The sequence below is a fragment of the Struthio camelus genome, chromosome 3 (assembly GCF_040807025.1).
Source record: "Struthio camelus isolate bStrCam1 chromosome 3, bStrCam1.hap1, whole genome shotgun sequence".
NCBI classification, from domain to species: domain Eukaryota; kingdom Metazoa; phylum Chordata; class Aves; order Struthioniformes; family Struthionidae; genus Struthio; species Struthio camelus.
Window position 1 is genome coordinate 104,410,470 of NC_090944.1, and position 27,282 is coordinate 104,437,751.

General features: G+C 61.3%; 1 protein-coding gene across 3 annotated transcripts; it reads left to right on the forward strand.

Moving 5' to 3' along the window:
* LOC104151746 (spectrin beta chain, non-erythrocytic 4) lies at positions 1–27,096 on the forward strand. 3 transcript variants are annotated; one of them, XM_068939507.1, is made up of 33 exons: positions 1–579; positions 4,339–4,446; positions 6,690–6,851; positions 7,458–7,589; positions 7,762–7,953; positions 8,463–8,546; positions 8,915–9,033; positions 9,213–9,327; positions 9,644–9,730; positions 9,893–10,008; positions 10,637–10,787; positions 11,071–11,177; positions 11,483–11,573; positions 11,765–11,914; positions 11,990–12,127; positions 12,512–12,768; positions 12,912–13,038; positions 13,279–13,473; positions 13,773–13,928; positions 14,606–14,826; positions 15,930–16,107; positions 16,507–16,641; positions 17,024–17,416; positions 17,817–17,936; positions 19,338–21,041; positions 21,135–21,215; positions 22,468–22,554; positions 22,816–22,907; positions 23,195–23,280; positions 24,042–24,108; positions 24,417–24,580; positions 25,253–25,402; positions 26,434–27,096. In XM_068939507.1, exons 1-33 carry the CDS (start codon positions 151–153, stop codon positions 26,667–26,669), a joined length of 6,630 nt encoding a protein of 2,209 aa, XP_068795608.1. In that variant the 5' UTR covers positions 1–150; the 3' UTR covers positions 26,670–27,096. The 3 variants fall into 3 exon arrangements, with proteins under 3 accessions (XP_068795608.1, XP_068795609.1, XP_068795610.1); XM_068939508.1 differs by having other exon boundaries at positions 24,423–24,580; XM_068939509.1 differs by lacking the exon at positions 17,817–17,936 and having other exon boundaries at positions 2–579.
* The last annotated feature ends 186 nt before the right edge of the window (positions 27,097–27,282 follow it).

The following is a 27,282-nucleotide window of genomic DNA, read 5'->3' on the forward strand; positions in this document are numbered from 1 at the left end:
GTCCCCATCGCCCGGAGGCCCGGGGCAGAGTGGGCTCCGGGCTGGACCCGGGGTTGCCCCCCGCCCTGCCGCCGGCAGCCCCGGGGCCGAGCCGTCCCCCCCGCCGCCGCCCTCCGGAGCGTCTGTCCGGCCGCCGCCGGGAGGGAGAGGATGTCCGGCAGCACGGCGAGGAAGGTCCAGCCCTTCACCATAAGCACCAAGCTCTCCCTGCCCAAGTGTGCCGCCGACTTCTCCGGGGATGCTTGCCCTGGCATCGCTCTCTCCTCCGCTCTGGATAACCACCGCGGCCTTCGACACAACCTCAACGAGCGTATCTCCCTCTACCTGGCCCAGGCCCGGGCCAGCCCCGCTCCCCCTGACAGCCAGCCCCGCAGCACCAGCCCCGTGGAAGAAGGAGTCACCGATGAGGACCAGCTTAACCGCAACTCTCTTGCCCGCTCCATTAAGAAGATCACGCTGTCTAACTGGCATGGGGAGGCTGGCTCAGGTGATGCAGGGGGACCCGGGGACCCTGCCCGGACCGGCGGCGAGAGGAACCACAACAACAACAACAGCAGGCCAGGGAAAGCTCAGTTCAAGGTAAGGACTGCCCATACCCTGCACCTTGCTCTCCCTGTCCCTTCAGGGCTGGCCTCTCTGCTGTGCGGGCCCCATCCCTGTCTGCAAGGGGATGGGTAGGTCTTGGGGGAGGCTGTGCCCACACGGGGGGATCTCTGCCACCTTCTTTCTGTCCTCCCTGAAAAGCCCTGTCTCCAGGGAGCCCTCGCTACAGGGCTCCTGGGATAGCTTGCTTCCCTCTCCGCCTCCCACACCCTCGCTTGCCAGCGCCGTGGGGCTGGAGGGTAAGAGGTCTTTGAGGGGAGAGCTGGAGATGAATTTTCCCTGGAACGCAAAAGAAACAGAAAAGCTCTGCCACAGAGCCTAAGTTTTGCAGGGCTCTGCTCTTTGGATACCTGCAATAGACCATTTGTGTGAGGGGAGCTGGGAACACACTCTTCCTTTTACCGGTGGGGAAACCAAGGGAGAGGGAGAAGGGAAGTGACTCACGAAGGGCCACACAGTGAGGCAGAGCCAGGACGAGACTCCTGCCTGTCAGTCCCCTGCCCTGGCTGGCAGCAGAACCCAGGCGTCCTGGCATCCCGCCCTCCCAGTTTCAGTGCTAGCAGGCGGGATGTCCTCGTCTGTCAGTGCTGGAGCTCAGGAGACCCCTTGAGTGGCTGGGACGGGGAGGAAGGCAGCTCAGAGACCTCATCCTCGGAGCTGGAAAGAACAGACAGGAACTCCTTGTGATTTAACCCTGACCTGCAGCAGCTGGTTTCACAGTGGGATAGCGCTAGGGAGAGCAGCGCAGCCGACTGCCAAAACCTTCTTCTTCATTGCCAATAAAGGCCAGGCACAGCCTCGCGAGCTGCCGGTTGCTTCAGCACGCAGGCAGGTCCTGGCTGCGTAGCTTGAGCCTGCGCAACCCAAAGGGGATCTGCCTGAGGGCTCCCCCCTTTCATATAAGGTGGGGACATGTGCTCGTAATGGTGGTGTTTTTTGGGACTCGGGAGGTTGCCAGGATCAGCCCTTCCTGTCTGTGCAGCATGGGGGGGGTGGAGCTGGATGGGAGGGGAAGGCTGCAAGATGGAGCTTTGGGAGGAAGAGCGAGAGAGCCAGGGCACAGCGAGAGAAACGGCGTGCTACGTAGGGTGGCAGCCAGGGCAGAGGAGAGGAGGGGAGCGCTTTCCCCTAGTCCGAGTAGGAGAGCTGGGCTGAAGCACAGGCAGAGCAGCTTGCTAGGGCTTACCCAAGCCTGCCCCACGGCCCCTGCTAGCCTGGCCCTGGGTCCCCCAGTCTGCTCCTGCCCCATGGCCCCCGCCAGCTCAGCCCTGGTTACGCCAGCTGAGACCCTGCCCCTCACTCCTGCCCCCACCTCGCACCCCCCTGGCATCCGGGACCTCCACCAGGTCTAGCACAGCCCAGCAGCAGCCTGGAAGGGTCTGGCCCTTCTCGTCTTGCTTGTATGAAGTCATTGGCACCTACTCTTCTAAGGGAATGCAGTGAGCGTATGTGCCACATTCGGTTTGCTTTTAATAAGGGGAAAAAGCATCCTCAGAGGATGAAGCTGAGGCCGCTACACTCACTTCACTGGTTAAACGTCTGTGAAGTCTGGGTTCCTGCTGGTGACCGGTTAACACATTACCTCACAGGTCCCAAGGAAGAAGTCTTTAATCTGATCCCTAACTCTGAGCCAAGAATGCGCTTGTGTGTGCATGTGTGTGTGTGTGTGTGTGTGTGTTCACGTGTGTGGATGCACATGTGCATGAGGCCTGGGGGTAATGAGCTGTTGGGTTAGACCTCTCTGATTTGCGTGGGCAGCAGCGGTGGGAGGCCCGGTTCCTCATCCGCAGCGTTCGGTCCCCGAGGCAGTGTGAGGCCTCGGAGAGTTTGTTGTTTTGCACGAGCGAGGACCCACCTCCAGCTGGATGGGCTTGGGGAGGTGTGTGGGGGCAGCCCCGGTGGAGCAGCTCTGCAGGAAGGATGAAGTCATCCTTGTGCTGACAGCCCTCTTTTCCTGCGGCTGACGGATCGCAAGATACAGCCCTTAAATAAAGCTCTCGTGTCACCTGCGGGCTTATCTCCCGTGGCCAAGCGCTGGCTGGGGAAGAGCCGTGCAGGCTGCAGCGAGCGTGGGAAACTGCCGCTGAGAAGAGGGGCTTCCTAGGGGCTTCCTAGTTTGCTCATGCCCAGCAAACTTTGTGTCTTTAGCTCCCTGCTGTTCCCTAAACAGGCATTCAAGTCTCCAGGCACTGCGGTTGGGGCAGGGGGGTGTGCTCTCCTTTACAAGAGAGAGCCGCGCTTCCCGCAGCTGCCGGCACGGCCCTGCCAGAAGCGCTGAGCTCTCGCTGCGTCGGCTGCTCTGTGACTCAGCCTCGCTCCCTGCCCGCTCTTCCTGCTCGGGACGGGATGCTGTCGCGTGGTCTGCTGCGGGCGGCCAGCTGCAGCCAGCGGCGCAGGCTCTGCTGGCCAGCCGGGGTCGACGGCCCCCTGGAAGGGCCTGGTAGCGCTCATCTCCTGCTACAGAGGGTCCTGCTGAAATCATTTGCAAGAGGGTAAACGGGGTCTGGGCCAGAGTGTGTCTTAGGCAAGGGGTGCCTGACATCAGACTGTGTCAAAGCCGGGAACAGATTTGTAGGTGATGGCGAGCAAAGCTTCCCACTTGCCTGGAGTACACTTCCCTTCTCCTGTAACACAGAGTCTGTGTGAGCAGGAGGCTCTAGGATTGTGGAGCTGTTCACGGGGCTCTAGGCACCTTTCTGGTGGCAGAAGCTCTTGGGCTGTGGGACTCCTTGTGTCCTGCTGTGGCACTAGGAAGCTGCTTTCTGCGCAGGGAGCAAGTCCTGCTTTGTCCCCAGTTCAGAGCAGTCTGAATGGTGCTAGGCCAGCTCCGGTTCTGGCTGGTTGACCGCCTCTTCTGCTCTGGCCTCAGGGGAGATTCGGGAGTGGGTGTTAGGGCAGCACACAGCCCAGCACCTCATGTTGCATTGTGCATGCTTGGATGGCTATTACGGAGAAAGCAAAGTGGCACTGGGCAGGGGGTGGAAGGAGGTCCCTAAATTGGCCTGCTGTATCTGATGGCATAAGAAAAGGTCCAGCAGCAGAGGATAAGGGTGAGTGCCTCTGCGTATGATCCAAGCAATCCCACGCACCTCTCGTGCTGGGGTTGGGCTCAATTAGCAATAAGGTAATGCAGAGTTCATCCTGGACCTCCTCTCTAAGCCTGGCCATGGCTCCTGGACTTCCTTCCTCCTGCCTCTCCTGCTCACGCCCATGGCCCATATCCCGGGGGAGCCCTTCCCTGTGAGTCAGCCACCCTCTTAACTCTTACCTCCCGGCCAGGCTGTGATCAGGTATCAGCAGCCGAGGCAGTTTGTGCCAATAGTATCAACCTTTCCCTGTGCCCTGCACCCCTTTGCCCTTGCTGTCGTGAGGAGGACAGAGGGGTCTAAGCTTGCTGACAGGGAGGAAGTCATGCTGACACTGCCAGGGGCTGGAGAAGGCCACAGAATGAGTTTCTGCTGCTTTTGGAGACAATTCAAGGGGAAAAAGTGTGGGGAAGCTAACATGAGGAAGGCACTGAGCAAAGCCACCTTAGAAGCCCTTGCCACTTGCTGAAGGCATGGAGGGAGCTGGTGGACGCTGCCCGAAGGGACCTGGCGTGGATGCATGCGGAGGGCTGGGGAAGAGCCTCGCCAAGCTGTGTCTGGGTATCATCAACAGCCTCCTTAGGACTCCTTGGCCACTCAGAGGGTCAAATGCTGTGAGACTGATGGGGCTGCATCTCCCCACCTCTAGGTCTTTCTCAGAAAGGAAGTGGACGTGGAGGAAGAGAAGCAGGAGGCCAAGAGCCCCCATGCTGGTGGTTTCTGCTCGCCGGTGGACCGAGGCTCACCCTTCTACGCGGTATGTGCCCCAGCCGTCGCAGTCTAGATGGGCCTTACTGAGGGGTGCAATGTGGCTGGGTTTGAGACTGAGCAAAGGAGGGCTGTGAGTCAGCTGCCGAGGCCACGGTGTACAGAGAGAGCGGTGAGACGTACGCGCTACGGGCTGGTGATGTGCCTGGGAACAGGGATGGATGGAGCATCTCCAGTTTAAACTAGCGAGGGGCAAGCTGGGCACAGTGGGCACTGTGGCACAGTAGCTGGGGCTGGTACCTAGGCCAGCCCCCATGGCTGAATGGTTTTATCGCTTCCAAGGGGGCTGAATTAAAGGTTCTTCCAGCACTGGCCAACGTCAAGAGACTGAAGATCCTGAAGTCACAGGAGGGCCTGAGAATCTGTGTTTCTACAAAAAAAAAAAAAAAAAACAAGGAGGGGGGAAGGATTTCTCTAGTTCTTGTGGTTAGGCAGAAAGGCTTTGAAAAGCAACTCCCATGTTATCAGCAGGGCAACACATGCCAGAGTGGTTAGAGAGCCTGAAACAGTTGCCTGAGACCTGCTGCTCCACAGAGTCCCCGGAGATACCACCCTGGCAGGCTGCTGGGTACAGCTGGGATCTCCAGTAGGGCAGATCATAGCCGAGCCCACCAACTGAGCCCACCAGCAGAGCCTGCCCTCAGGGGTGGACTTTTTGCAGTATAGATCAAGGAAGCAGTTGCTGCCTGATCAGAGGAGGCAGCAAGCAGAGTCCTGCACCTCCGCGCTTGGCTGGGCTTGGGGTTTGACTTGGGAGAGGTTTCTCCAGCAGAATGCTTCAATGCTTCCTGTTTACCTTAGCTTAGCATTGACCATCATGTGGTCAAGGGCTTGGCCCGACTTAACCTGGGATGCAGAAAGTGTGACTTCCAAGGCTTGTGGGAGAGCACACAGCCAAAGTGGTGCTTTGGGCAAGACCAGGCCCCAGGGGCAGCTCTGCCCCTGGACAGTGGTGGGGCCCTGGGCTCCTCTGCTGTGCTGGGAAGCGACCGCCTCTGAAGCTGCGCCTTCCCCTGGGGTTTCTGCAGCTGGGCCTGGGGCTGAGCTTGGTGCAGGGCCAGCTCTTTCGCTGGCTGACCTTTGCTGTGGCCCCCGACGGGCTGGAGCCCTGACAGAGCATTTCGTCAGTGCCGGCCGCCCGCGAGACCAAAGCCCAGGGGAAATGCCATGCTTCTCCCCCAGCTGCCACTCGCTGAGAATAAGAGTCTCCAGATGCCCCTGAAGGAGCCATGGGCTGAGCTCATTGGGAATGGCGGCTGCCCTGGCACTGTGTAGGCAATGGTGGGAGACAGCCAGGAAAATCACCCTTTTGCTTCTGCAGCCCTCCTGCCTCGGCGCTCAGCTCATCACTCGGGACGGGATGTGTGTCCTGGGGAAGGCTGTCCCCAGCACCCGGTGGCACGTGGCAGGGGAGGGGGCAGGGGTGAGCAGGACAGCTACAGAGCCAGGGACCTCTTGAGGAGCTCCCTGTCTCGCTGGGGACTATGTTTTAGGGGAGTTACTCACACAGAGAAAAGGAGTAAGCAAATAGCGTTCTGAGGCAGCTCTGTGACACCTTTACTACTCCTAGAGAAACCTCTCCAAGCATGGCCCCATGCTCCAGCTCTGCCCCACAGCACCCAGCCCCATGCCCCAGCTCTGCCCCTGCCCCTCGCTGTGGCCCCAGGCAGGGTCTTTCACGTGGCAGTGGCTACGATGGCTGGGGAGCTGGCTGCCAGCTCCACTCCGTTTGCCATCAGGAGCAGCCGCACAGCCCTCCCAGGTCGCTTCGTGCCCTTTGGGGCTCAGTGGGGAGCCCTGGGGTGACGCGAGGGCCCCGCCGGGGCGATGCAGAGCGAACACCACAGACGCGTACGCTCCTTGCAGAAATGCACAGCTTCAGGCTGGAAAGGCAGCAAGCGCGGCGCCTGCCTCTGCCAAGGGCGCTGGGACGAGCCCAGGCGTCCGATGCCAACCTGTCAGCTAGGAGTGACCTGGGAATGAGGAACAGCCTGGTATCCCCCCTGCTGGGGCTGCGAGCGCAGCCAGCGCGGCTTCTGCAAAGGGAAATTGTGCCTCAGGACGCTGTGAGAACGCTCCAAATATGTCAGTGAAGCAACAGGATCAGGAATGAGGGAGGCTGACATAATTTATTTGGGCTTCCAAAATGCCGTTGACAAGCTCTCTCCAGAGAGGCTCCCGGAGGGCTCCTCGGGGAGGCACATTCACTCTTCTCCCCTCTGCCCACCCCAGCTCACAGGAGGCCCCGCGGTGGCTCCTCGGAGAGAAAGTCCCAAGAGCAAGGAGCCCGCCGCAGCCACCGCACCGAAAAGCGGTGGGCGAAGCAGCGCGGGACCGGCCAACCTTTTCGACCTGAGCCCCTCGATAGCCCAGTTCAACCGGGAGATGCTGCAGGTGAGCACGCGCCGGGGGTCCCCGGCCACGGGGCTGCGCCCGCTGCCCAGCTCCGGCGGAGGGGCGAGGGGGCCGCCTGCACCCGGGAGCCTTTCATGTGCGCTGCGGGGTGGGGTGCGCTGCGGGGAGGGCTGAACTCTCGGCCTCGAGCGAAGCCATTGTTGTGGCATGAGATCATTTTTGGCTGCCTCTCCCTGGCTGTCAGCCCCAGGGAGAGGGGGTCAGCTCGCACCAGGGCCCGGCTTCCTCCGCACATGCACACACACGTCCCGTCCCCCCCGCCCCCCTTTCCTCCTCCCTGGTCCCTTTCCCTCTCCAGCAGCATGGGAACGGGGACGGCGAAGAGGGGTTACGTCCCGCGTGCCGGAGAGGGCACGCGTGCGCGTGCACGCGTTTGCACGGGCGAGGAGAGCAGATGTCTCGCGCGGGGACATCTTGCGCAGAGGCGCCCCGCTCAGCCTGCTGCGGCTTCTCCCTTCGGCCCGCACCGGGCTGGAGCAGGCGGAGAAAAGAGACGCCACTCGCCTTCCCATCCCCGCTGCCGCGGCCTCAGGGCTCTTGCAGAGCCGGAGACCACCCAGCTCATGGCTGTTCCCCACGTGGCAGGCGGAGGGCTGGGTGCGAGGCAAGCTGCGGGACCTGAAAGACGGCTGCGACATGCAGGACTTGGAGCAGGTGGCTCAGACCCTGCAGAGGGACATGAAGGATTTTGAGAACACGCTGATAAAGCTCAACCAGGTGAGGCCAGTCCGCGGCTCAGCCCCCCTTGCTGTGGGGACCTGCCTCCATCCGAGCTCTCCTTTGCCATACCCTGGCAGCACTGGGGTCTCCGTGCTCTTCCCATGCCTCCCTGGCTGGCTGGGGACCCCAGGGCAGCACCTTCCTCTGAGCAGGTCCCTTGTCCCTGCAGATGGGCGAGCAGCTGATGGGCCGGCCGAGCCCCAGCGCCGAGACGGTGCGGCGGCAGCTGCTGGCCCTGCGGGAGCAGTGGCAGCTCCTCCGGCAGACGGCTGCCAGCCAGAGCAAAGCCCTGGGCGGACTGCGGAGCCTGCAGGACTTCACCAGGAAGGCTGAGCAGCTGGAGGCATGGATCAGGCAGAAGGTACGGCGTGCCGAGAGCCGGGCCGGCTCAGGGTCGGCTGGGATGGATGGGGCCTTCTGCTGCTCCCTGTGCGTGCCTGAAGCAGCCTGGCCACCTGCCGCATTCCCAGGGCCCTGTTCTGCATAGCCCGGGAGCAGACCTCTGCCCCTTGGGAAGGGCTGTGGGAGAGCAGCAGAAAGTAATGTGTCTAAAACTGGTAGCTTCATGCTCCTGCTTGTAGATGTGGTGCAAATCTGATCTCTACAAGATCCAGGTCCCTGCTGTCTCGCAGGCAGTGATACTTACTGCTCAGTGTATTATCCCTGGGGTAGAAGGGGACCCAGAGGCACAAGGAGGGGACATGCGGCACCCGTGATCATCCTATCAGCCAGGAATGGGACATGGGAGTGATGGGTTTAATTACTCCCCATACTTGCCCTGGCCACCCTACTTAGCTTAGGCTGGAGGGGGGGACAGCACATCTGTCCTCCTGTGCCCTCGCCACCTCCTCACACCCTTCCCTGTCCTAGGAGGAGAAACCCTCTCTGGCAGCCCTCCTTCAGGAAAGTCTGGACAAGATCCAGCTCACCCGCCGCATCCTCGACTTGAAACAGGTAAAAGGCTCTTGGGATGCTTCTGGAGGGCAGCTCCTGGGGGAAGAGCTTGGCCTTCACATGCAAGACCCACTCCACCTCCCCGCTCCTGCCCAGGAGGGAGATCTTACCATATATGGGCAGTGGGTGACCGACTAGTACCCAGCTCTGCCCTTCTAATGAGATGGACTGAGTCACTAAAGCCAGCAACATGCTTTCCAAAACGACTCCAAAGTCTGTAATGCCAGGAATCCTGAACCCCACCAGCCCTGGGACCATGATGCGGAGGCATGGCCCAGGTGTGAGGTCTCTGAGAGGGTGGCAGGAAGGACAGGTGGGGAACTGGCCCTAACAAGGGATGGTGCTTTCTGTCTCTCTGCTTGGACTAGGAGGAGCAGCAGTTCCAGAGTCTGCACGAGGAGCTGAACGGCCTGGGCCAGAAGCTGGAGAAACAAGGCAAAAGCGAGAGCAGGAGCATCTCTGCCCGGCGCAAGCACCTCAACAAAATGTGAGTGGAGGGTGTACAGGCTGATTGGGGGGTGGGGGGGGGTGGGCAATGGGAGCTGAAGAACACTGTATATCTCTTGCCTCCCGACCTGCCTCTCCTCACCTCTGAACAGCTTCCTGCAGGAACGGCCAATGCTCTGGCACAGGCTGCCCTTGACCTCTTCCTGTTTAACTATGCAGGTGGCTACGGCTCCAGGGGACCCTGAAGGAGCATCACGAGGCTCTGCAGCTGGCTCTGGAGGTAGCTGCCTTCCTCCAGCAAGCAGATACCCTTCTCGCAGCCATCCACGCCAAGGTACTCAGCACTCAGGCCAGGGTCAGCCCCGAACTGCACAGCCGCATGCTGAGTTACCTACCGCATGTCCAGGGCGAGGGCTAGGTGGAGAGGATGCAGCTCTCATCCCCTGCCTGGAGGCTGCTGAGGATCAAGTGTCCTCAGTGCTTGGAGGGCAAGGAGAGAGCGGGGGGGCTGGAGCTCAGCATGGGATGGGGAGCCCAAAGCAGCAAGTGTGGTTCTGTGGTGTGCCTCTCTCCTGGAGCAATGCATGAATGCCAGCACTGAGGGCAGGGCCTGGCCTCTTTTCACCACTGACTGCAGCTTCTTCTTGCAGTGGAGGAGTGTCTGCGATGCGGGAAAGCAAGGGGAGGCTGAGCCAGGCCGGGATCGGGATGTCAGAGACATGGCCAGCCAGGTGATGGTGAGTGCTGGGGATGCCAGGGAACTGGGGAAGCAAGCCCTGCTCCTGCCACTTCTGTTCCCAGAGGGCTGGCAGAGTGTTGCTGTCACAGACTCGGCACTGCTGCCAACTGTGGCTTGTCCCTCACCAGTCATGTCATCCTGGCCCGCTCTCTCTCTCCAGATGCTGGATGTGACAGTTTCCCAGCTCCTCAGTCTTCAGCCCAGCCTGGCAGCGCAAGTCACGCACAAGCACCGAGATGTCAAGGAGAGTTGGGCCCAGCTCCAGCAGGTGCTGAGGTAGGGCACAGCCTGGCAGAAGCCCCAGGGTCCAAACCCTGCTCCCTGCAAAGTTCAGAGCTGAAGCGGGTGACCGCTTCTGACTCACTCCTGAAGTGGCTGAGAAGAGCAGCTTATGTTTAAAGTGTAGTTCGGGAGCCTGGGCTTGGTCATGTTCCCAGCTCCCTGACCTTAGAGGGCAGCTCCCCACCTTGTTGCATGCCTCAGTTTTCTCATAAATGCACTGAAAGGGATGGTCTGTCTCTAGTACAGAAGGGGCTGCATGCACAAGAAGCAGGGGTGGCTGGTTGGAGGAAGCGGGCAGAAGGGCCAACATGCCCTGCAGTGGTCTCTGCCCGCTGAGTTATCCCAGGAAGCAAACACTAGCTTTTCTGGGCTCTCATTTACGCAGCTCCGTATTGGCCAGGCCACCAGGAAAACTGACCCACAGGAAAAGTTGGTCCCACGTCTCTGCCACTGGCTGTGCTAGAAATCCCAATACTGGAGCCAGAGGCTTGGGGAAAGACCTGGGTTAGCCTTTAGTTCTTGGCAGACTGTCTCTGGGGTACCAGCCCAGCTTTGGTTTCTCTTTTCTCCATCCTCTGCTCCCCCGGGCCTCCCTCATGCTCCTTCTCTTCCACTTTCCCAGGAATGAGAAGTCTCCTGCGCTGGCTCCATCGAGCAGCTTCTCAAGGGGCGAAGCTGCTGCTCTGAACCATGAGTCCCGAGGAGACGGTAGCAGCCATGGGGCAGCGGGCAAGGAAGCAGGAGACAAGCAGAAAAGAGGTCCTGGAAGCACAGTGAGTACAGCGGCTTGGCCCCACGTTCCTCCAGGCACCTCCAGAGCCTCCACTTAAGAAACGTGGGGGAACTTGTGGGGAAAGTATTTGATTGTTGGCCAAAACTCACCCCAAGAACTCCACCGTGGCTCAGTGACCCATCATACCCTCCGCATTGAGCCCAGAGCAGTCAGTCCCGTGACCTGCCCCCACCACTTGTGGGAGGCAACAAATGCCAAGCCTGGAGCAAAGAGAAGGACATTTTGGGCTGGGCAAAGGAGGATTTGGGGCCTTTGTGCTGTAGGTACAGAAGGACGTTGGAAGGAGCGTGGCGGAGCATGCGAGAGGCGAGGAGAGCGGCCCTGGCTGTCCCACAGCCGGGCAACCCCCTCCCGGAAGCGACAGCAAGAGGTACCGGCTCCTGGTGGCTGCTGCCAGGAGCAGGGGTGGAGGACAGAGCTGCAAGCTCGGGGAAGGGCGGCGGGAGCAGGAGGCACTCGCTGGGACCTAGCTTGTTTCTCAGTTATAAAGATCCATCCCCAGACCTATTGCACGGTCCCTAAAGGGCTGGGATGGGGGCTAGCTGTGAGGACAGAAAGGGGCTCTGAACTAGAAGACCTCTATGGCAGGTCCTAGTCCCTCTTCCCTCTGGAAAACCCTGAAGGAAGCAGGGGTCCCTATGCGAAGGGAAAGCCTGACTTTCCTTCTTCCCACAGGAGGAAGAGGGTGCCAGGACGCCCGGAGGGTGAGTGGGGCACCCAGCAGCCGGAGGCCCAGGTGCAGGACTTCTGCCAGGCTGCGAACGCGGTAACGTCTCCCCAGGAGTCAAGGCGCGTCCCCTTGCCCCTTCCCGTTCGCTCCCAGCCTGTCCAGGGGACCCAGTGTCGGGGCATCCCCTTTCCCAACCCTGCCTCCGCTCGTGTGCGTACACACTTACGCGTGCACACCCATCCCTGATCCGGGCGCTAATGCACTACGTCTCCCCTGCTCTTTGGCAGGCCATGTCCCGGCTCAAGGAGAACGTGGGTCCCAGCATCCACCTGCATCCAATGGAGGATGCAGAGAGCCTGGAGGCAGCGCAGACGCAGCGGGCCGCACTGCAGCGAGAGATCCTGGACAACACCTCCAGCATCGAGGCTGTGCTCCTGGTGAGCCCTCTCCGGTGCAGGGCAGGAAGGGGGATACCAGCAGGGCTGGCAGTAATGCCCATCTCTTCCTCCTAGGAAGGGCAGAAGCTGCTGGGTGCAGGGGCCCGGGGAAGCCCGCAGGTGGAGGCCATGCTGCAGGAGCTGGGGGAGCTCTGGGAGGACCTGCAGAGGAAGCACCAGGAGAACGGGGCTGTGCTGAGGGAAATTGATAAGGTATGTGGAGGCAGGGCTGGAGTGGGGCTCGGGGATGGACATGGGGAGACGTCTTCATCACGTCAGGCTGCGGGGGGTGGCTTTGCCCCCTGCACCCTCTGGTCCTTCTGGCCTAAGGGGGTGTGGACCTGGCCTGACCTCCACTTGGATCAGCGAGCAAGGTTGGTGCCCGTGGGGGCAGGATCCACAGGGTCAGCAGTGACATCTCTGGCTGCTCTGCCAGAGCACGCTGCTCTGACGGCAGAGCTGGAGCTGCCTGCGACCCAGGCACCGTGCTGTGGGGCCCTGCCCCATGTTCAGCCTCGAGGGTGGCTCCTGCCTCCCTTGTGCAGGCTCAGAGCCAAGCTGACGGGGCTGGGTCCCACCTCTGTGCTGTCTCTGCAGGCCCTGAGGCTTGTGGGGGAGCTGGACCGGGCTGAGCGGTGGCTGCAAGCTGTGGCTGGGTCGCTCTCGGAGCCGGCTGCCATGAGAAGCCCCGAAGAGCTGCGCAGGGACCTGGAGGAGACGGGACAGCTGGAGAGGCAGCTCCTGGTTTGTGGCCTCAGACTCCAGGCCCTGCGGGAGGAGGTGGCGGATGAGCCTGCTACGGAGCACGAAGCAGCGAGAAAGATGCAGAAGAAAGTGGAGATGGTGGAGGAAAAGTGAGTCCTGGGAGAAGCTCCCTTCTCTCTCATCCCCCTTAGGCCTCGGGAGAGGGCAGGGAGGAGGAGGATGTCCCCTGCGAGGGGCAGCCGTGCGGTGCCGGTGCCTGAGCGGGACCTGGGTGACGCCTGTGCCCCGGCAGGCTGGCGCGCGTGCAGACAGCCCTGCGGCGCCGGGCTGCAGACCTGCGCGACTCCCTGGTGCTCTCCGAGTTCCTGCAGAACGTGCAAGAGGAGGAGGAGGCACGCAGCCGGCACCAACCCGCTCCGGTGAGCTGCGGGACCGGGCCTCGCACCCCTCGGCATTGCCGGGCACTGCCTGTTTGTCTCTCGGGTCTCCCCTCACCTTACTGCAGTGGGCACTTGGGTCTGGTGCCACTGCCACCAGCGTGTTGCAGCTGGGACCAACCCAAGGGTCGATCTCTGACCCTGCGGGTCCCCCCTCCAGCCCAGCCATTTTAGGCAGTTGCTCGCCCTCTCCCTCATGCCTGGTGTCTCTGTTGGCTTCAGCCAGGGAGTGGGCATCGTCACTCGCAGGGGTCTTTGCCCCTGCTCTCGGCCCCAGCAAGGCAACTGTCATGCAGCGAGGACATGAGCAGCCCCTTGGGACAGCTGCAGGAGGCTGTGGAGATGCTGAACGATGCAGTGAAGGAGCGAGAGCGTGTTGTGGAGGCAGCGGCGGAGATGGAAAGCCTGGAGCGTCTGGTAAGGGCTGGACCTGGGGATGCGATCGGGGTGGCTCGTCCAGGGCTGGCCATACCACCTCGCCAGAACAGGGAGCACAGCTGGGCCTGTCCCAGTGGGACACGAGGGAGCCAGGACAGCCATGGCCTGCTCTGCACAAGGAGGGTATCCTCATCCCTGCTGTGGCTGGTGCTCCCTGCCCTGCAGCAGGGTGCAGCGTGGCTGTGCTGAGCGTGAGCTGCACCACAAGGCTGAGGAGCACGAGTTGTGGCACTGGGGCCCCCGCCTTGGGGCTCATCTTTCTCTTTCCACCCATTCAGCTGGCAGAGGTGTCCCCATGCCTGGAGGCCATCCGATGCAGAGCCGAAGCCCTGGCTCGAGATACTGCCCAAGCGGAGAACGATTTTGCCGTGGTGAAGAGCGAGAAAGACCTCCAGGGGCTGCAGGGCTTGCTGAGTCGGCAACAGGAGATGGAGGTGAGACCAGGGAGCTGGGAGGCGCCCTGTCCGCTCGGCGCGTGGCAGGGGACGTGGTGTGGAAGTGTCCCAGCTGGACGGGACTGTCCTGGGGAGGTGCTGGCCCCCAGGGGCCCAGGTGTCGTAAGCTTTGGCCCGCCGCGGAAGGCTGGGCTGGAATTTTCCAGCCGAGCTGAGCCCAGCCCCGCTCCCCCCCGCCAGCCTGGGCCAAGGAAGGAGAGAGAGATTGCGTCAGCTCCCGTGTGCCAGCGCCAGGCTGCCAACACCTCGCTCATCTTTCCATCGGCGGGGAGGTGACTCACACGGGCAGAGCAGGCTGGTGTGTGGAGAAAACATGTTCCTCTGCACTCCCGCAGCCCTTCGTGTTGCCCATTATCCCCATGGAGCACGGCTCTTCCTGCTCCCCGCAGCCTGGATCCCCCATGTGCCACAGTAGCCCTGAGCTCCCCTCCAGCGTATTCCTTCCATCTCCTGCACCCTGGGGCACAGAGGAGTCTTGCCATGAAGGGTTAGTGCTTTTCCTGACCTTATCATGCAGAAGGAAATGGGATGGGTTGGATGTGTCTTGATCAGCAGGTAAAGTGTGTCCCATCCTCAGGCAGGATAGGAAAAAGGAGTCAGCTATGCCTTGCCACATCGCTCTAAGTGTCCTAACCTTTTTTGCCTTGTGATCTTAGTGCGCGGTGACAGAGACCCTGCAGGGGCAGCTGGAGGAGCTGGAGAGGGCTGCTGCCCGCTTGGAAAAGCTCTGCCCTGCTCGGATGCGCACCATCGGCCCAGAGGTGCAGGGAGCCCTGCAGGCCTGGGAAGGACTGCAGAAGCTGCTAAGAGAGAACAAGGCCCACGTGCAACAGGCTGGCCGGCTGCGGCAGTTCTTCAAGGATTATTTAGCCATGATGTAAGTGATGACGAGCAGTCCGAGTTGCCTTTGCCGTGCTAGCTCTGAGGGGGGAGCTGGTGAGACTGCGACATTCGCAGAGCTTGGGCTGTTCACAAGTCCGTGGGCAGGTGGCAGAGCAGAAACCAGGCAGGGACCATTTGTAACCTGAAACGAAGGGGCGCGTTGGGACTGCGCAGACAGAAGAGCCTGCTGTGGGGCCCCGACCCACTGTGGGCCACCAGATCACCAAGCTGTCTTAAGGATTTCTGAAGGCTGAAGACAAACGGTAGTCGCAGCAGTTTTCACACACCTTCTGATGATTTCTGACTGCTGCGCCAAAGGAGATTAGTGCTTCAACACGCTCTCCTGTGCATCCACACACATACACCCCCTCCACACACACACACACATCGTACTCCTGAGCCTGCCTGGGATGTCCCCATGGGGACTGTGCTCCCAGCTGACCCGTCTCTGCCAGCCCAGCCTTTGCCCTGCCAGGTTTGCAGAGCCTCCATCCAGCTGCATTCACTTTTCCCTTTGCTCTCTTTTCCCTGCGTGCACCTGCCCCCTCCTCCTGTATTTCACTCCTGTTAGGCTCTTATCCTTCACGCTGTCTTTCTCTGCCCCACTCCCAGTTCCTGTTTTCAAACTGGAGATCTCAATGATCAAGGTGGCTGATTGAGAGATGGTGACCCCCTTTACTGGGGGCAGCCTGCTTGTTTTGCACCAGATTCTGGCAAATAACAGCCACCTTTACCAAGGGCACCATGCAGCTTCAGAAGGCAGGGGGCCGCTTCTAGTAAGAGCCAAGTCCTTATTAAAAGTATCAGGGTAGATAGCGTAACGTATCGTTTGCAAAGGCAACGCATCTCATTGCCCTTGTGCGCTGGCAGCTCTGTTCTTCGTTCAGCCAAGGGAGGGGATGGCAGGGTGGGCCTGGGATCCTGTACAGCTGCCGGGGCTGAAGGGCAGCTTCGGGGGTCCTTGGTACTAGTGGAGAGCCATGTCCCCCTGGAAGATGAGGGCTCCGCCTGAGGCTGGTTGGGAATTGCTTCCCTGGGACCCTGTAGGGCTAAGAATGAGCTGGGTCGTTCTTACGCCTGCCCTTCCTGTGCCCTCAGCTCCTGGACAGAGGACACGCGGGCTCAGATCTTCTCAGAAAGCCCAGGCAGCCATGGCTTTTTGGACACTCAGTGTGAGGAACTGGAGAGGAAGATTGAAGGCAAGTTGAAGGAGTTTGAGGAGCTGGCGGCAGCGGGGCAGACGTTGGTGTCTGAGGAGCACTATCTGAGTGAGACGGTAAGTAGCAGGGAGCCTGGGCCCCTTGCAAGGGTGGGGGCCCATTTCTCAGCAGCTCACTGAAACCCTCTGGGGCTGGTCCCTGGAGGAGAGAGAAAGCTGTGGGCACAAAACCCCGACAAGCTGGCCAGAGCCAGCTGCACTTCCACCATAGCTGAAGGCTATAGCTCCGCCTTAGCTCCGAGACCCTCATCCGAGCTTCTCAGGTGGCAGGGTCACCCTGTGACTGGGAGAAAGTCAGTTGCATCCAGTAATGGTCAAAACATCTTTCTGACCGAGCCCTGGTCTCAAACACCTGGTAGGAGGTGTCCTCATAGGGTCCGCGTCCCTGAACTGAGGCTGAGAGTCCATGCAGAGTGTCCTTGCGGACTGCCCACCATCTCTCCTCCCTGCTCTCAGATAAAGGAGCGCATGGAGGAGCTGCAGAGCATGCTGGGCTGGGTGCTGGTACGTTGGCGAGCACAGAAACACCAGCGGGACCCTGGGACCAAGCTAGAGGACAGAAAGAACTCTGAAAATCCCTTGGATGCGAGGGTGAGTACCTGGCTGTATGGTGACTGTTGGGGAGTGGGAGGACCTGCCTCAAGAAGCCGAGGCTGAGGGTGCCAAAGGCACCAAATGGAACAGGTGACATGGAAGTAGGGGAGGGACTTGTCACAGCTTGGGGGTAACACCCCTGAGACTCTCAGGTTCAGATGGGACAGGCAGGGAAGACTGACCAGAGAAAGTGCCTGAGCTGCCAGGTCTGGGCTTCCTGCCTCCAAGAAGGAGTTTGGGCAATCTCCATGCCTCTGTTTTCCTCTGAGGGCCTCCCTGGGAGCATGAGCGGGGGCTGCGAGCCTTGGACATTGCTTGGGGACCCTGGAACAATCCTCTCCTCCAGCCTTTGCATTCCCTCTCTCGTCTTGCTCCCCAGGAGAAGTGTGTCCCATGCGTTCAGTCCTGTGCGGAGAGCATGCTCAGCCTGAAAGGGCTTGCACCCTGCTCCCTCTCTGAATCTGCACAAGGATCAGAGCTGCAGCTGCGGGTGCTAGAAGAAACAGCCATCTCCCCTCCAGCATCACCCCTCTCTGATGCCCTATTGGGACTGGAGCCTGGCAGCTCGGTGCCCCATGGCACGGGACCCCCTGCGGAGGAGGGTTTTGTCTGGGATCCCTCTGAGACCTCCATGGTGTTGCTGCCACCACGGGGGACCAGCAGCCTCGGGGGGACAGTCAACCTGATCCTGAGCATTGGCAAGAAAGGAGAGAAGAAACAGCCGCAGCTGGCGTCGGGCAGAGAACAGCCTGGGGAGGAGGCTCCGCAGATGGTACGTGAAGCTGTGTGGGGGCCGTGGCATCAGCAGGGCCATGCGGGAGCTCCCTGTGCCCACCTTGGCCACTGCCACAGCTCTCCGAAGCTGCTGCGGGGACCTTCGTCCCAGTGCAGATGTCCTCACATGGCAGGCAAACCGGGTGGCTGCGGCTGCGTAGCACTTGAAGGCTCTCAGATCGCTTCCATGGGTGGGATCCATCTAGGCTGTTTCTGAGCGAGCTGTCCAGGTCATAGCACAAAGATGAGAGAGCCTTTTGGCTCTATTGGATGTTGGGTGATCCCTGAGGGCTAAGCACCAGCTTGTAGCACCCTCTTTGTCTGCTCTCTCCTCCCTGTAGCTGGCTACCCTTGCTCTTCCCTCAACTCTCTTTGTGTCTCTCTCTCCCCATGCTCAGCTCTCTGCCACTAAACCCTCAAGCTGTAAAACCTTTTGGAAGCGTTGCCAGGGGCTTTTAGGAAACACTTGGGGTAGTTTAAAGCGAAAGAGAAAGCCATCTCGCCAGTCTATGGAAGAGGTAATGTCCGGGGGGAGGCTGCATGTGAGGCAAAGCGACTGCATGGCATGAACTTGCCTGCCACTAACCCAGCTGGCCATCCTGCCATGCCCTCTCTGCAATGCTCCTCCCTGCCCCAGCAGGCTGGCTGGGGCCAGCCTTCCCCCCAGCAGGGCTGGCAGGTGCAGGCCCAGTGGTGGGCCACCTTGTAGAGAGGGAAATACCCCTGGTGCCCCAAGGTCCAGAGTGTGGGAGCTGGGGCATGCAAAGAGGGGTGTCAGCCTGCCGGGGCTGGCTGCAATTTGGCCCCAGGGGTAAGTGATTTTGGTGGCTGTGGGAGGTGTAGCAGGTGGGGCTCATTCTAGCTGCTGGAGGGCAGAACCAGTCCCTTGTGCAGCTGGTGAAGGGGGCAAGGGTGGATGGGGCCATGGAGTTGGCCGTCGGCATGTGAGTGTGTGTGTGTTAGGGGGGGGTGCATGTGCGAGGCTTGCAACCCCAGCCCTGGGAGCCTGGCATTTTGCCGGGGCTCTGCAGCCATGCAGGGTCCACTCATTGCTCCGAACGCTGTGCAAAGGGCTGTTTGCGAGGAGCTCCTGACGCCAGCAGTGCAGGGCCCTCCCTGCGTACAGTCAGGCTGGGTGACCAAGGGAAGAGGCCAAGGCTGCCAAGAAGGCTAGAGGGGAGGGTGCCAGAGAGAGGGCCTTGCAGCAGGGTGAAGGGCTGCAGAGCCACCAGAAGTGCCCGGAGTGACAGGTACCATGCAGCCTAGGGTGTACAGAGAAATGCTGTTCCAGCTCCGCCTAAGTCATTTGCTTTCATCCTTGCAGCCACAGAAACCTAGAAGAGAGACTGAGACCGCAGTGGGAAGGGCTGGAGATGATGTTCACGAGAAAGGAGAGCGTAGAGAGAGGAAAGGGACATGCTCTGCCCTTGCATCCACCCTGCACTACTGCCTGGTGCCACGTACAGCTGGCTGCCAGCATGCCGCTGTGACCGCTGTCTCTGTAGATCCCCAAAGAGTAGCAGCCTAGAGGGCAGAAGTGAGGGTGGAGAGCTCTGCGGTGCAGGCAGCCCCCTTACGCCAGGGCAGCAGGACACACCTGGGGGGGCTCTGTAACATGGGCAGGGTCTCCCCTTCCTGCCTCTTCCCACCACGTGCCGAGGCGGGAGCAGCCCTCTGGGTGCTGAGGATGGGGCTGTGCAGCTCCCGGCTCCGGACACGGCGCCAGCGCCGAGGGCGAGTGTTTTTTGGAGGGTGGCAGGGGCTTCCTGGCCCTCCGCCTCCCCGCTCCCCCAGCTGCCGTGCGGGGAGCGGGCTCTCGGCGCGGGGCGAGCGAGGGCTGGCTTGGGCGGCGGTGCCTGCAGCCGGGGCTCCCCTGGCCGGCAAGGGGCTCACCCCTCTCCCCTTCGCTGTGTCGGCAGGCGAGCGCCTCTTTGCCCGCGGAGGAGCGCGACGGAGAAAAGGCCAGGAAAAGCTCCGCCGTGCTGCAGGCAGCGAAGCAAGTGCCGGCCGCGGCGGGCCGCCCTCCGGCGTCGAGCGCCGGGGCCGCGGCCGCCTCCCACACCCTGCCCAAGGCCGGCCCCAGCTCCATCTTCAACAGCCTGCAGCGGAAGGAGAAGGCGAAGGCCGAGCACGCGCGGCTGCTGACGCTGCAGGGCATCATGGGCCCCAGCTCCCTGCAGCCCCTGCCCGAGGAGAGGCACGGCCCCAGCAACACGTGGCCTTTGAAGTGCGGCCGGAGGAAGGCGGCGCCGGAGGCGCCCGGCGCCCGGCTCGAGGAGCTGCTGCTCTACGTGAAGAACCCGCTGGTGCGGGACATCGACGCCGAGTGCGGGGCCGCCCCCGGGCACCCCAAACCCGGCCTCCCCCACCGCCGCCGCCGCCGCCACGGGGAGCCCGCCGCCGGGCCCCCAAACGCCTGCCCCCACCTTTCCCTCGGGTCCGTCCTCAGCCTGGAGCTGCCCAAGGACTTGGCCGTCCTGGGCTGCCTCCGAGGCGCGGCGGCGGCACGGCAGGAGGAGGCCGAGGGAGATCGGAAGAGGCCGGGCAGGGGGGCAAAGCGGTGGGAGGCGGCAGGAGCGAGCGAGCCCGGATGGCAGGAGGAGGACGCGGATGGGCACGGTCCCCAGGGGCCGGGCGAAGGCCTGGGGAAGCCCCCCAAGGGCGAGCGAGGGACGTGGTTCGAAGAGGTGAGCTTCAACCCTAGCTACCGCCGGCAGAAAGCACGAGGCTTGGAGGCGGCCCGCTGCGCCGGCCAGGAGGCCAGGAGCCCCGGCAGCAGCGGCGAAGGCTTGCTGGACTCGAGGCTGAACCGGCTGTCGCACGTCAGCGTGCTGCACGAGCAGGTCGGCCGGGAGCGGGACGAGCTGGCCGCCAGGCTGGGCCGGGACGGCAGCCCTGGCGCCGCGGCGGCCGGCTGCAAGGCCCGGCTGCGGGAAGCCGCTCGCGTGGAGCTCAGGCCCTCTCCCACCACCGTGGCAGGCAGAGTGGGCACCACCGCCACCGGCGCTGCGCGGCCAGAGCAGCCCGCCGGCAGCGGGAAGCCCGGTGGGGAAGTCCTGGCGGGACTGTGCGGTGCGGGCCAGGACTCCCCTCCCGCCGCCAGCCAGGGCCCTCGAGCCGCCCCCCAGCTCTCCGTGTTCGCCTGCGAGCTGGGCTGCCGGCAGCGCGGCCCCGAGACCCCGGGCCCGGCCGAGATCTGCCACCCAGCCCACAGGCTGTTTGAGGAGGAGGAGGAGGAGCTGCAGGCCATCTGGGACCAGGCGGAGGAGCAGATGGCACCGAGCCCGCAGGCAGAGAGCGGCGCCCGCCGCCTGCCGGCCAGCGGGACAGGCAGCCTGCAGAGCCCCGACGTCGCCGGCGGGCCCCTGATCCTCTCGGCAACTAACAACGTGCTGGTGGCCAAGTTCACCCTTCCCACCCCCGCTCAGCTGCTCCACCACGGCCCAGCGGGAGAAAAGGGCCCCGGCGACAGGCACAAGGGCAGTGGCAGCCCGAGCAGGCGTGGGGCAGCCCTGCCCTGCGTGGAGGAGCCCCATGGCACGGGGCAGGCTGTGTCCGTGGCCTGGGCGGACGGCCCCGGCGCACGGGATCGACATCCGGACGGGGAGCGAGAGGGCAGCAAGGTCAGAGCCGCGGGCTGGGCGCGCTCGTCCTCGGGGTCAGGGGCTGTTGCCATTAGCCCGGGGCTGCTTTGCTCATCTTCTCTCTCCTTGCAGGCTCCCCCCAGTAAAACGGAGTTTCAGATGATGGAGGGGACGCTGGAGAGGAAGCACGTTCTGCAGACAGGAGGTAGAAAGGTAGGGTCACAGCCGCCTGGCTCCTTTGGGCCCTGGGGCACAGGGACATACGTGACGTGTGAGTGTGGGGGCTGCCGGGGGGCAGGCTCCTCCATGCACCCCTTGGCACCCTCCTGGGAGCAGCTGAGCACAGGGGCCATGGCAGCCAGGCCTGTACCCCAGGTACTCGGCTGTCCAACCAGGAGACTGACTTATAATGAACTTTCTCCGTGGCCGGACAGTCAGACTCCAGCCTGCAAAGGCAAAACAGCAGCTCCCCATCCTCTCCCAAAAGCCACAGGACAGCCAAGCCAACAGCTTCTGGGAGCTGGCTGCCACCAGGCCATGGAGAGAGAGATACGTTATCTCTAGCACACACACAATCGCAGAAACGTCACCTGGAAAGCACTCCATCTGACCTGACCAAGGCATCCCTAGCTTACAGCGCCACCAATGTCACTTGTCAGTGCACCAATGTGGCCGTCACTGTCGCGTTCCCAAACACAGGAGTGTTTTCCAGGAAAGGCGAGAGAGGACAGTATCCTTGGCTCTCAGAGGGCAGCTTCTCATAGTCTCTGCTCCTGCCCAGCCCTCCTGAGCAGCAGTACCACGTCACAGCAGAGCTGCTGGGGACATCACTGCTCATCAATGAGAGGGGAGCCATGACTGCTGGAGGGGTGTGTGCAGCACCTTCGCCAGTTCTCCCAGGGACCCAAAGGCTTTTCCAGATTTTAAGGAAGGACTGAAGCCAGAGATGCTACTGGTGCTAACATCTCATAGTTATTGGCCTCACTGGGATCACAGCCCACAGGGGTCTGGGGAGTGTTTTGACTGGCAGCAGACCACCTCTCTTTTCCCAAACCTTGAGCAGTAAATCCAAGGCTGGAGCCGGGAGTAGTGGAAAGGAGGTATTGGCCTGAATGGCCCCAAAAGGGGGAGAGCTGTGCTAAAGCTTCCTGGCTGATGCTTCCAACCAGCATGGGGAGGTAGGATTAGCAGTGGCTAGAAGAAGGGTTTGGGGAGAGCAGGACTGCCATGGCATGTGTGGATGACCCTAAGGGGGCCGTCTGGGCACACCACCCCTGAATGCCTCTGTCCGTCCTGCCGCTGTGGGGAGAGGGTGCCAGGCTGGCGGTGGGACTGCTCAAGCTGGGATGAGGCAGATGTCCCCGGCAGCTCCCTCCACTGCGTACTTATAGGCTCTTGGTGCAAAAAGGCCCTGCTCACCTGGCAGGGCCTTGCCTCACCACCAGAGTCTGTTTGTGTCCCGTAGGCGACCTGCCGCGCCTGGAGCCTGTTCCACGCGGTGCTGATGAGGCAGACGCTGTGCTTCTATCAGGACCGGAGGGACAGCCTCAAGGTACTGTGGGACGGATGGCACAGCGGGTGCAGCACGGGGAAGGCAGCAGCATCCAGGACTGGAGCTGAGCCATTGCTCGGGTCCTTTATTCGTTCTCCCTGCTTCTCCCAGCTGGCCCTGCTGGGGCCAGGAGGGGGCTGGCTGGGGGGAGTGGGGCGGCTCAACGGGCTGCCAGGGGGCTCCCTTGCTTGTGTCCGTGCTGGCTCTGGAAAGGGAAGCCCGCAAACCCTGCTGTTGCTTTTGCTCTTCCCTGTGCTGCAGAGCTCTGTGGTGGCCCTTCCCCTGAACCTCTCCGGGGCGATCTGCACCCCTGACACAGAGTACACCAAAAAGACCAACTGCTTCAGACTACAGTGAGTAATTCCAGCCCGTGACACTAGGGGGTGGGAAACTGTACAGCCACAGCACTCCCTGGAGAAGAAGCAGCTCCAAGGTCTTTACGCTTCTGGGGCAAGTGTGCTAAACCTGGCTGCATGTCGCTGTTAAGTAAGTACCTCCAGGAAGAGCCCGCTCAGAGGGGGTCCCAGTGCCTGGATTGTGATTTCTTTCTCATCTGCTTCCCTTTTTTCTAAGGCTGTTGGGGGCTATGGTGTCTGCAACCTACGTTTTCCTTGTTGCTGACTTATTGTTCTTCTCTCAGGCTACGGGATGGCTCTGAGTATCTTCTGAGGGCCCCATCCCAGCTGCTCATGAATGAGTGGGTCTCCAAGCTGCAGCAGAACTCAGGTGAGCAGCCCCCGGTCGCGGGCAGAGGGGGACGCACAGGGCCTCAGTGGGGCACGCAGGGCCTGGGCTAGGCTGGGCTGGCAAGGGCCGCAGGGCAGGAGCGAGGGGCAGGGCCAGAGCTGGGGTGGGAGTACAAGTCTGCTGTCATCTGCACACGCTCACCATGTGCATGTGGCCTTTTCTGAACTCTTTGATGTATGTGGGATCAGAAGAGAAGAAATACAGCACTGCCTCTGATTTATGCAGTCTTCTAACCTGCTTTGAGAACTGCAGTTCTTCGCCAGGCAGGATTTGGAGGCTTTGTTTTCACACCACATACACAGTTATAAATCAGGACTAACACAACTGACGTCAGTGGAGTCTTAGCAGCATAAAAACAGTCTCAGGAAAATTACAATTGGGCCTTGGTCTTCCCATGCCCCTTGTTTCTCTGTCTCTTTTGTGGAGCCTGGAAACCCCTTGCCTGCCTCCCGGGCAAGGAGATCTGCAAGACTGAGGCCTTCCCACTGCTATAACCATTAACCAAGGGGGCTGAGGTGCTGTAATGAAATGCTAGGCTGGTTTGTGCAAGCAGTGGCAAGAGATGAGCAAGAGATCAGAAGAATCAGCTCTGTGGTGTGGGCACCCCCGTGGTTCAGCTGGACAGGCAGGCAGCTGGAGCCTGGGCTGGCTCAGTGGGGTGGTCCTGCACACTTCCAGCACTGCCCAGCAATGCAGCATTTCTCTCTTGCCCCCTAACGGGTTGTTTGCTTTGCCCCCAGGTTTCCCCGAAGTGGATTACTTCCAGGCAGCAGCACAGAGTGTCGAGGGCGCCAGCTCTGCTGTGGGGTGAGTAGCCAGGAGCAGGCTAGCCAGGTCTCAGTCTGGACAGAGCCAAGTCTCCTTGTTACAATGATATCCCGCGCTTGCTGCTGCAAGGCACTCTTCTCTTTATCATATTTCATGATCAACACCATAGTAATAAGTGTGCTGTTGTGCGCTCTCCTGCTCCCAGAGGGGTCAGAGTGCCAAAAGTAGGTATTAGCCACTTCCTCACCTCGATCCCTCAACTGAAACTCTGTCCAAGCTGCCTTCCTCGGCCTGCAGCAAGCAGGTCTTGTGTAGGCCAGTGATTTGGTAAATCTGCTATTTTCAAGTTTCAGCAAGGTCCCTGGGCCTGGAAGCTGCCAACTCCAGGGACACCCTCAGGCTGTGACTGCCAAGAACCAAGAGGTCGTGGTGCTACCCTGCTCAAATACCAGGCTGCAGCTGCCTTTCGGGAGCCAGGATGGCCCAGTGGACGTGGCAGCGTCCTCAGCAGGTGCCTTTCTTGCCTCGTGGGCCTCCTGGCCACAGAGCCCATGGAGTCTCCCCTACACACTACACAAATATAGTGCTATTAGGTGATCTTTGGGTTGCTGTCCTCCTGTCTGAGGGGGTCTGTGGTAGACAGCTAGGCCCACTGTCATGTCCTGCGCCTGTGCCAGTGCATCCTCAGGTAGGGTGGATAGGATGTAAGCAAGTGAATCCAGTGTTGGGGAGTGGGGGAAGCGGAACCGAACAGGGGAGTCCGCTATTCCCTGACTCCTCTCCCCAGCCCAGAGAGGGGTAAGGGAGTTGTCTGGGGCAATTTGTAGTGTTATAGGTCAGTCTTAAATTTGGTGGTGCCTGGTCCAGGAGTCCCTGGGTCCTTCGCCCAGGAAAGGGGATGGGGGATGGACATGGAGGTCTTTTGACTGGTTCACAGAAGTTACTTCCGTTCACTACCTGGGAATTACCAGGATAACCAGGCCTCCATGTAAGTTTTCCAGTGCCTTTTGAGGCTGATACAGGTGTGTCCCGTGGTGACCTTGCCTTGTGTCATAGTGCAGTGGCAGGATCTGCAGAACATGTTAGGTTTGGGCCAAGGTAACCTACTTTTAGAGCCATTTGAGCACATGTCTGCTTGCCCCACCTGTCTCACCTCCTCCTTGACGTGTCTGTTTTGTTTCAGAGGGTGTTCGTGGAGCTGCCAGTCACTCAGCCGGGCACAGGGAGCACCAGTGGTCACCCAGTGGGTCCCCTGGGTCATGGGACAACAGCTGCCCAGATGACGACTATGGGTTGGTGGCTAACAAGAGGAGGTCCTACTCATTCACCTCAGGTACAGCTGTGTTGGGGTATATGCATGCATGCGTGGGGCAGCCTTACCCAATGGTCACTGCACCCTCCTGCTTCATCGCTTGTCTGCTCAGCATGCAGGCTGCCCCGCGGCCCAGCCCTGGGAGCCGCTGGCCAGCTCGAGCTGTGAGCCGATGGCCAGCTGTGACCCGTATTCCTGGGTGAGAGCTGCAGCTGGAGGAGCATCACATCCGGGGGTGCTGCTGGAGGGGTGTGTGCTGGCTGCTGCCTGGTACTGCAGCGGCTCCCTCAGGGCAGCGTGGTAAATCTGTGTGTCCGCTGCCTGACCTTGGAGTCCTCGCTTTGGGGCAGCCCCTGGGGTCTTGCAGCTCAGCAAGGAGGAGGCTGGAGAAGGGGGTAGTATGGGGAGTGGGGAGCTGCAGGCTCAGGGCTCTGTGTCCATGAGGAGGGGACATTGTATGTTTGGGCTGCCTGCTGGCAGGCCTGGCCCAGCTCCTGCTGAGGCTGTGTTAGCACATGGGATAAATCCAGGTTGGAGAAGCTCTGGCTTTCTGGAGTTGCCATGAGACACCCTGGCCTGGGTGGCCTTTATGCTGGGTCGAGAGGATGTGTTTTACTCACACTTGGACCGCTCCCCACAAGTGTTAGTCAGGCGTCTGCTTGAGCCGGTCACTGGCACCCATCCCGCTGGGAGCCATCTCCTGCGCAGCCTCCCTGTGCGGGGTCAAAGTACACCATGGGCAAGCCCTGCTCAGTCCCACAGATATTACGTGGGGCAAGCTGGCTTCCCTGGGTGAGACCTTGGTTTCACGGTCACTGCCAGGAGGTGGCACTAATGCCCCTGTCCCCACAGCCATCTCTGGGAGCAAGAGAGGTGTGCACAGGAGGGGGTGTGATGCTGTCTCCAGTACCGACCTGGTGCCTGGGTCCTTGCAGCCCAGACTTTAGCACCCCGAGCCCTGCATGCGTGCCCAGCTCGGAGAGGTCCCTGAGGCGGCTGGCAGGCCCCAGCTAGTGACCCGGCCTTCCTGCTCACTGCTCCCTCTCTTGCAGCCACCTACCAGAAGATCACGCCCGTGGCGGTGCCCAAGGAGCCCATGGAGGCCGGGAGCAGCTACTCCGTCACGCTGTACATCGGGGAGCAAGCACCAGCCGTCCCCAGGACACGCTGCCACTCGTTTGTGGCCAGGCCGGGGAGCCCGCGGGAGGTGCTGGGGGAGAAGACCCAGGGCCCCCCTCGCCCCAAGAACAAATCTGTCTTCAAGAAGTTCTTTGGGAAGAAGGAGTGAGCCCCAGACGAGGGGGAGAAAAGCAAAAGCCTGCCCCTTTTCCTCCTCTCAGGCCTGCTTCAGGTGCAACCTTATTAAGGTCTCTCTTCCCAGCACCAGCCCTCACTGCTCACTGTCGCCTTGGGGCGCTCAGCACCACGAGGGGGAGAGACGCTGCAGCAAGCGGCTCTGCTTCAGCACAGTCCCAGGGGCTGCACCTCACCCCCAGCCACCGCCGCTGCCTTCCTCAGCCAGGCGCTGAGCCCCTCGTCTGCCCCGCGGGCCCTTTCCCAGCAGGCAGGGATGCTCTCCCCACCCTCGCCAAGCTGCCAGTGGCTCTCCCTGCCGCCGGTTCAGCTGGATTCCCCAGGCATCCCACCTACACGCAGCACAAGCAGGGTTGGGGGTGGGTGTTGTTATTTTTATTAAAAAACAAACAAACGCTTAATCTGGGAGCGTCTTCCTCCAGCATTGCCACTGCTGGGGGCCAGTGCCTGCACTGCCAACAGAGAAGGAGGGGGCTTTGCAAGGTGGCCATTGCTAAGGGGGGTTGGTGGTAGCTTCAACCGCCAAGAGGGGCTCCCCCAGACTGGGTTCAATCCTGCACAGGGATGCGGTCTGAGGCGCCTGGCCT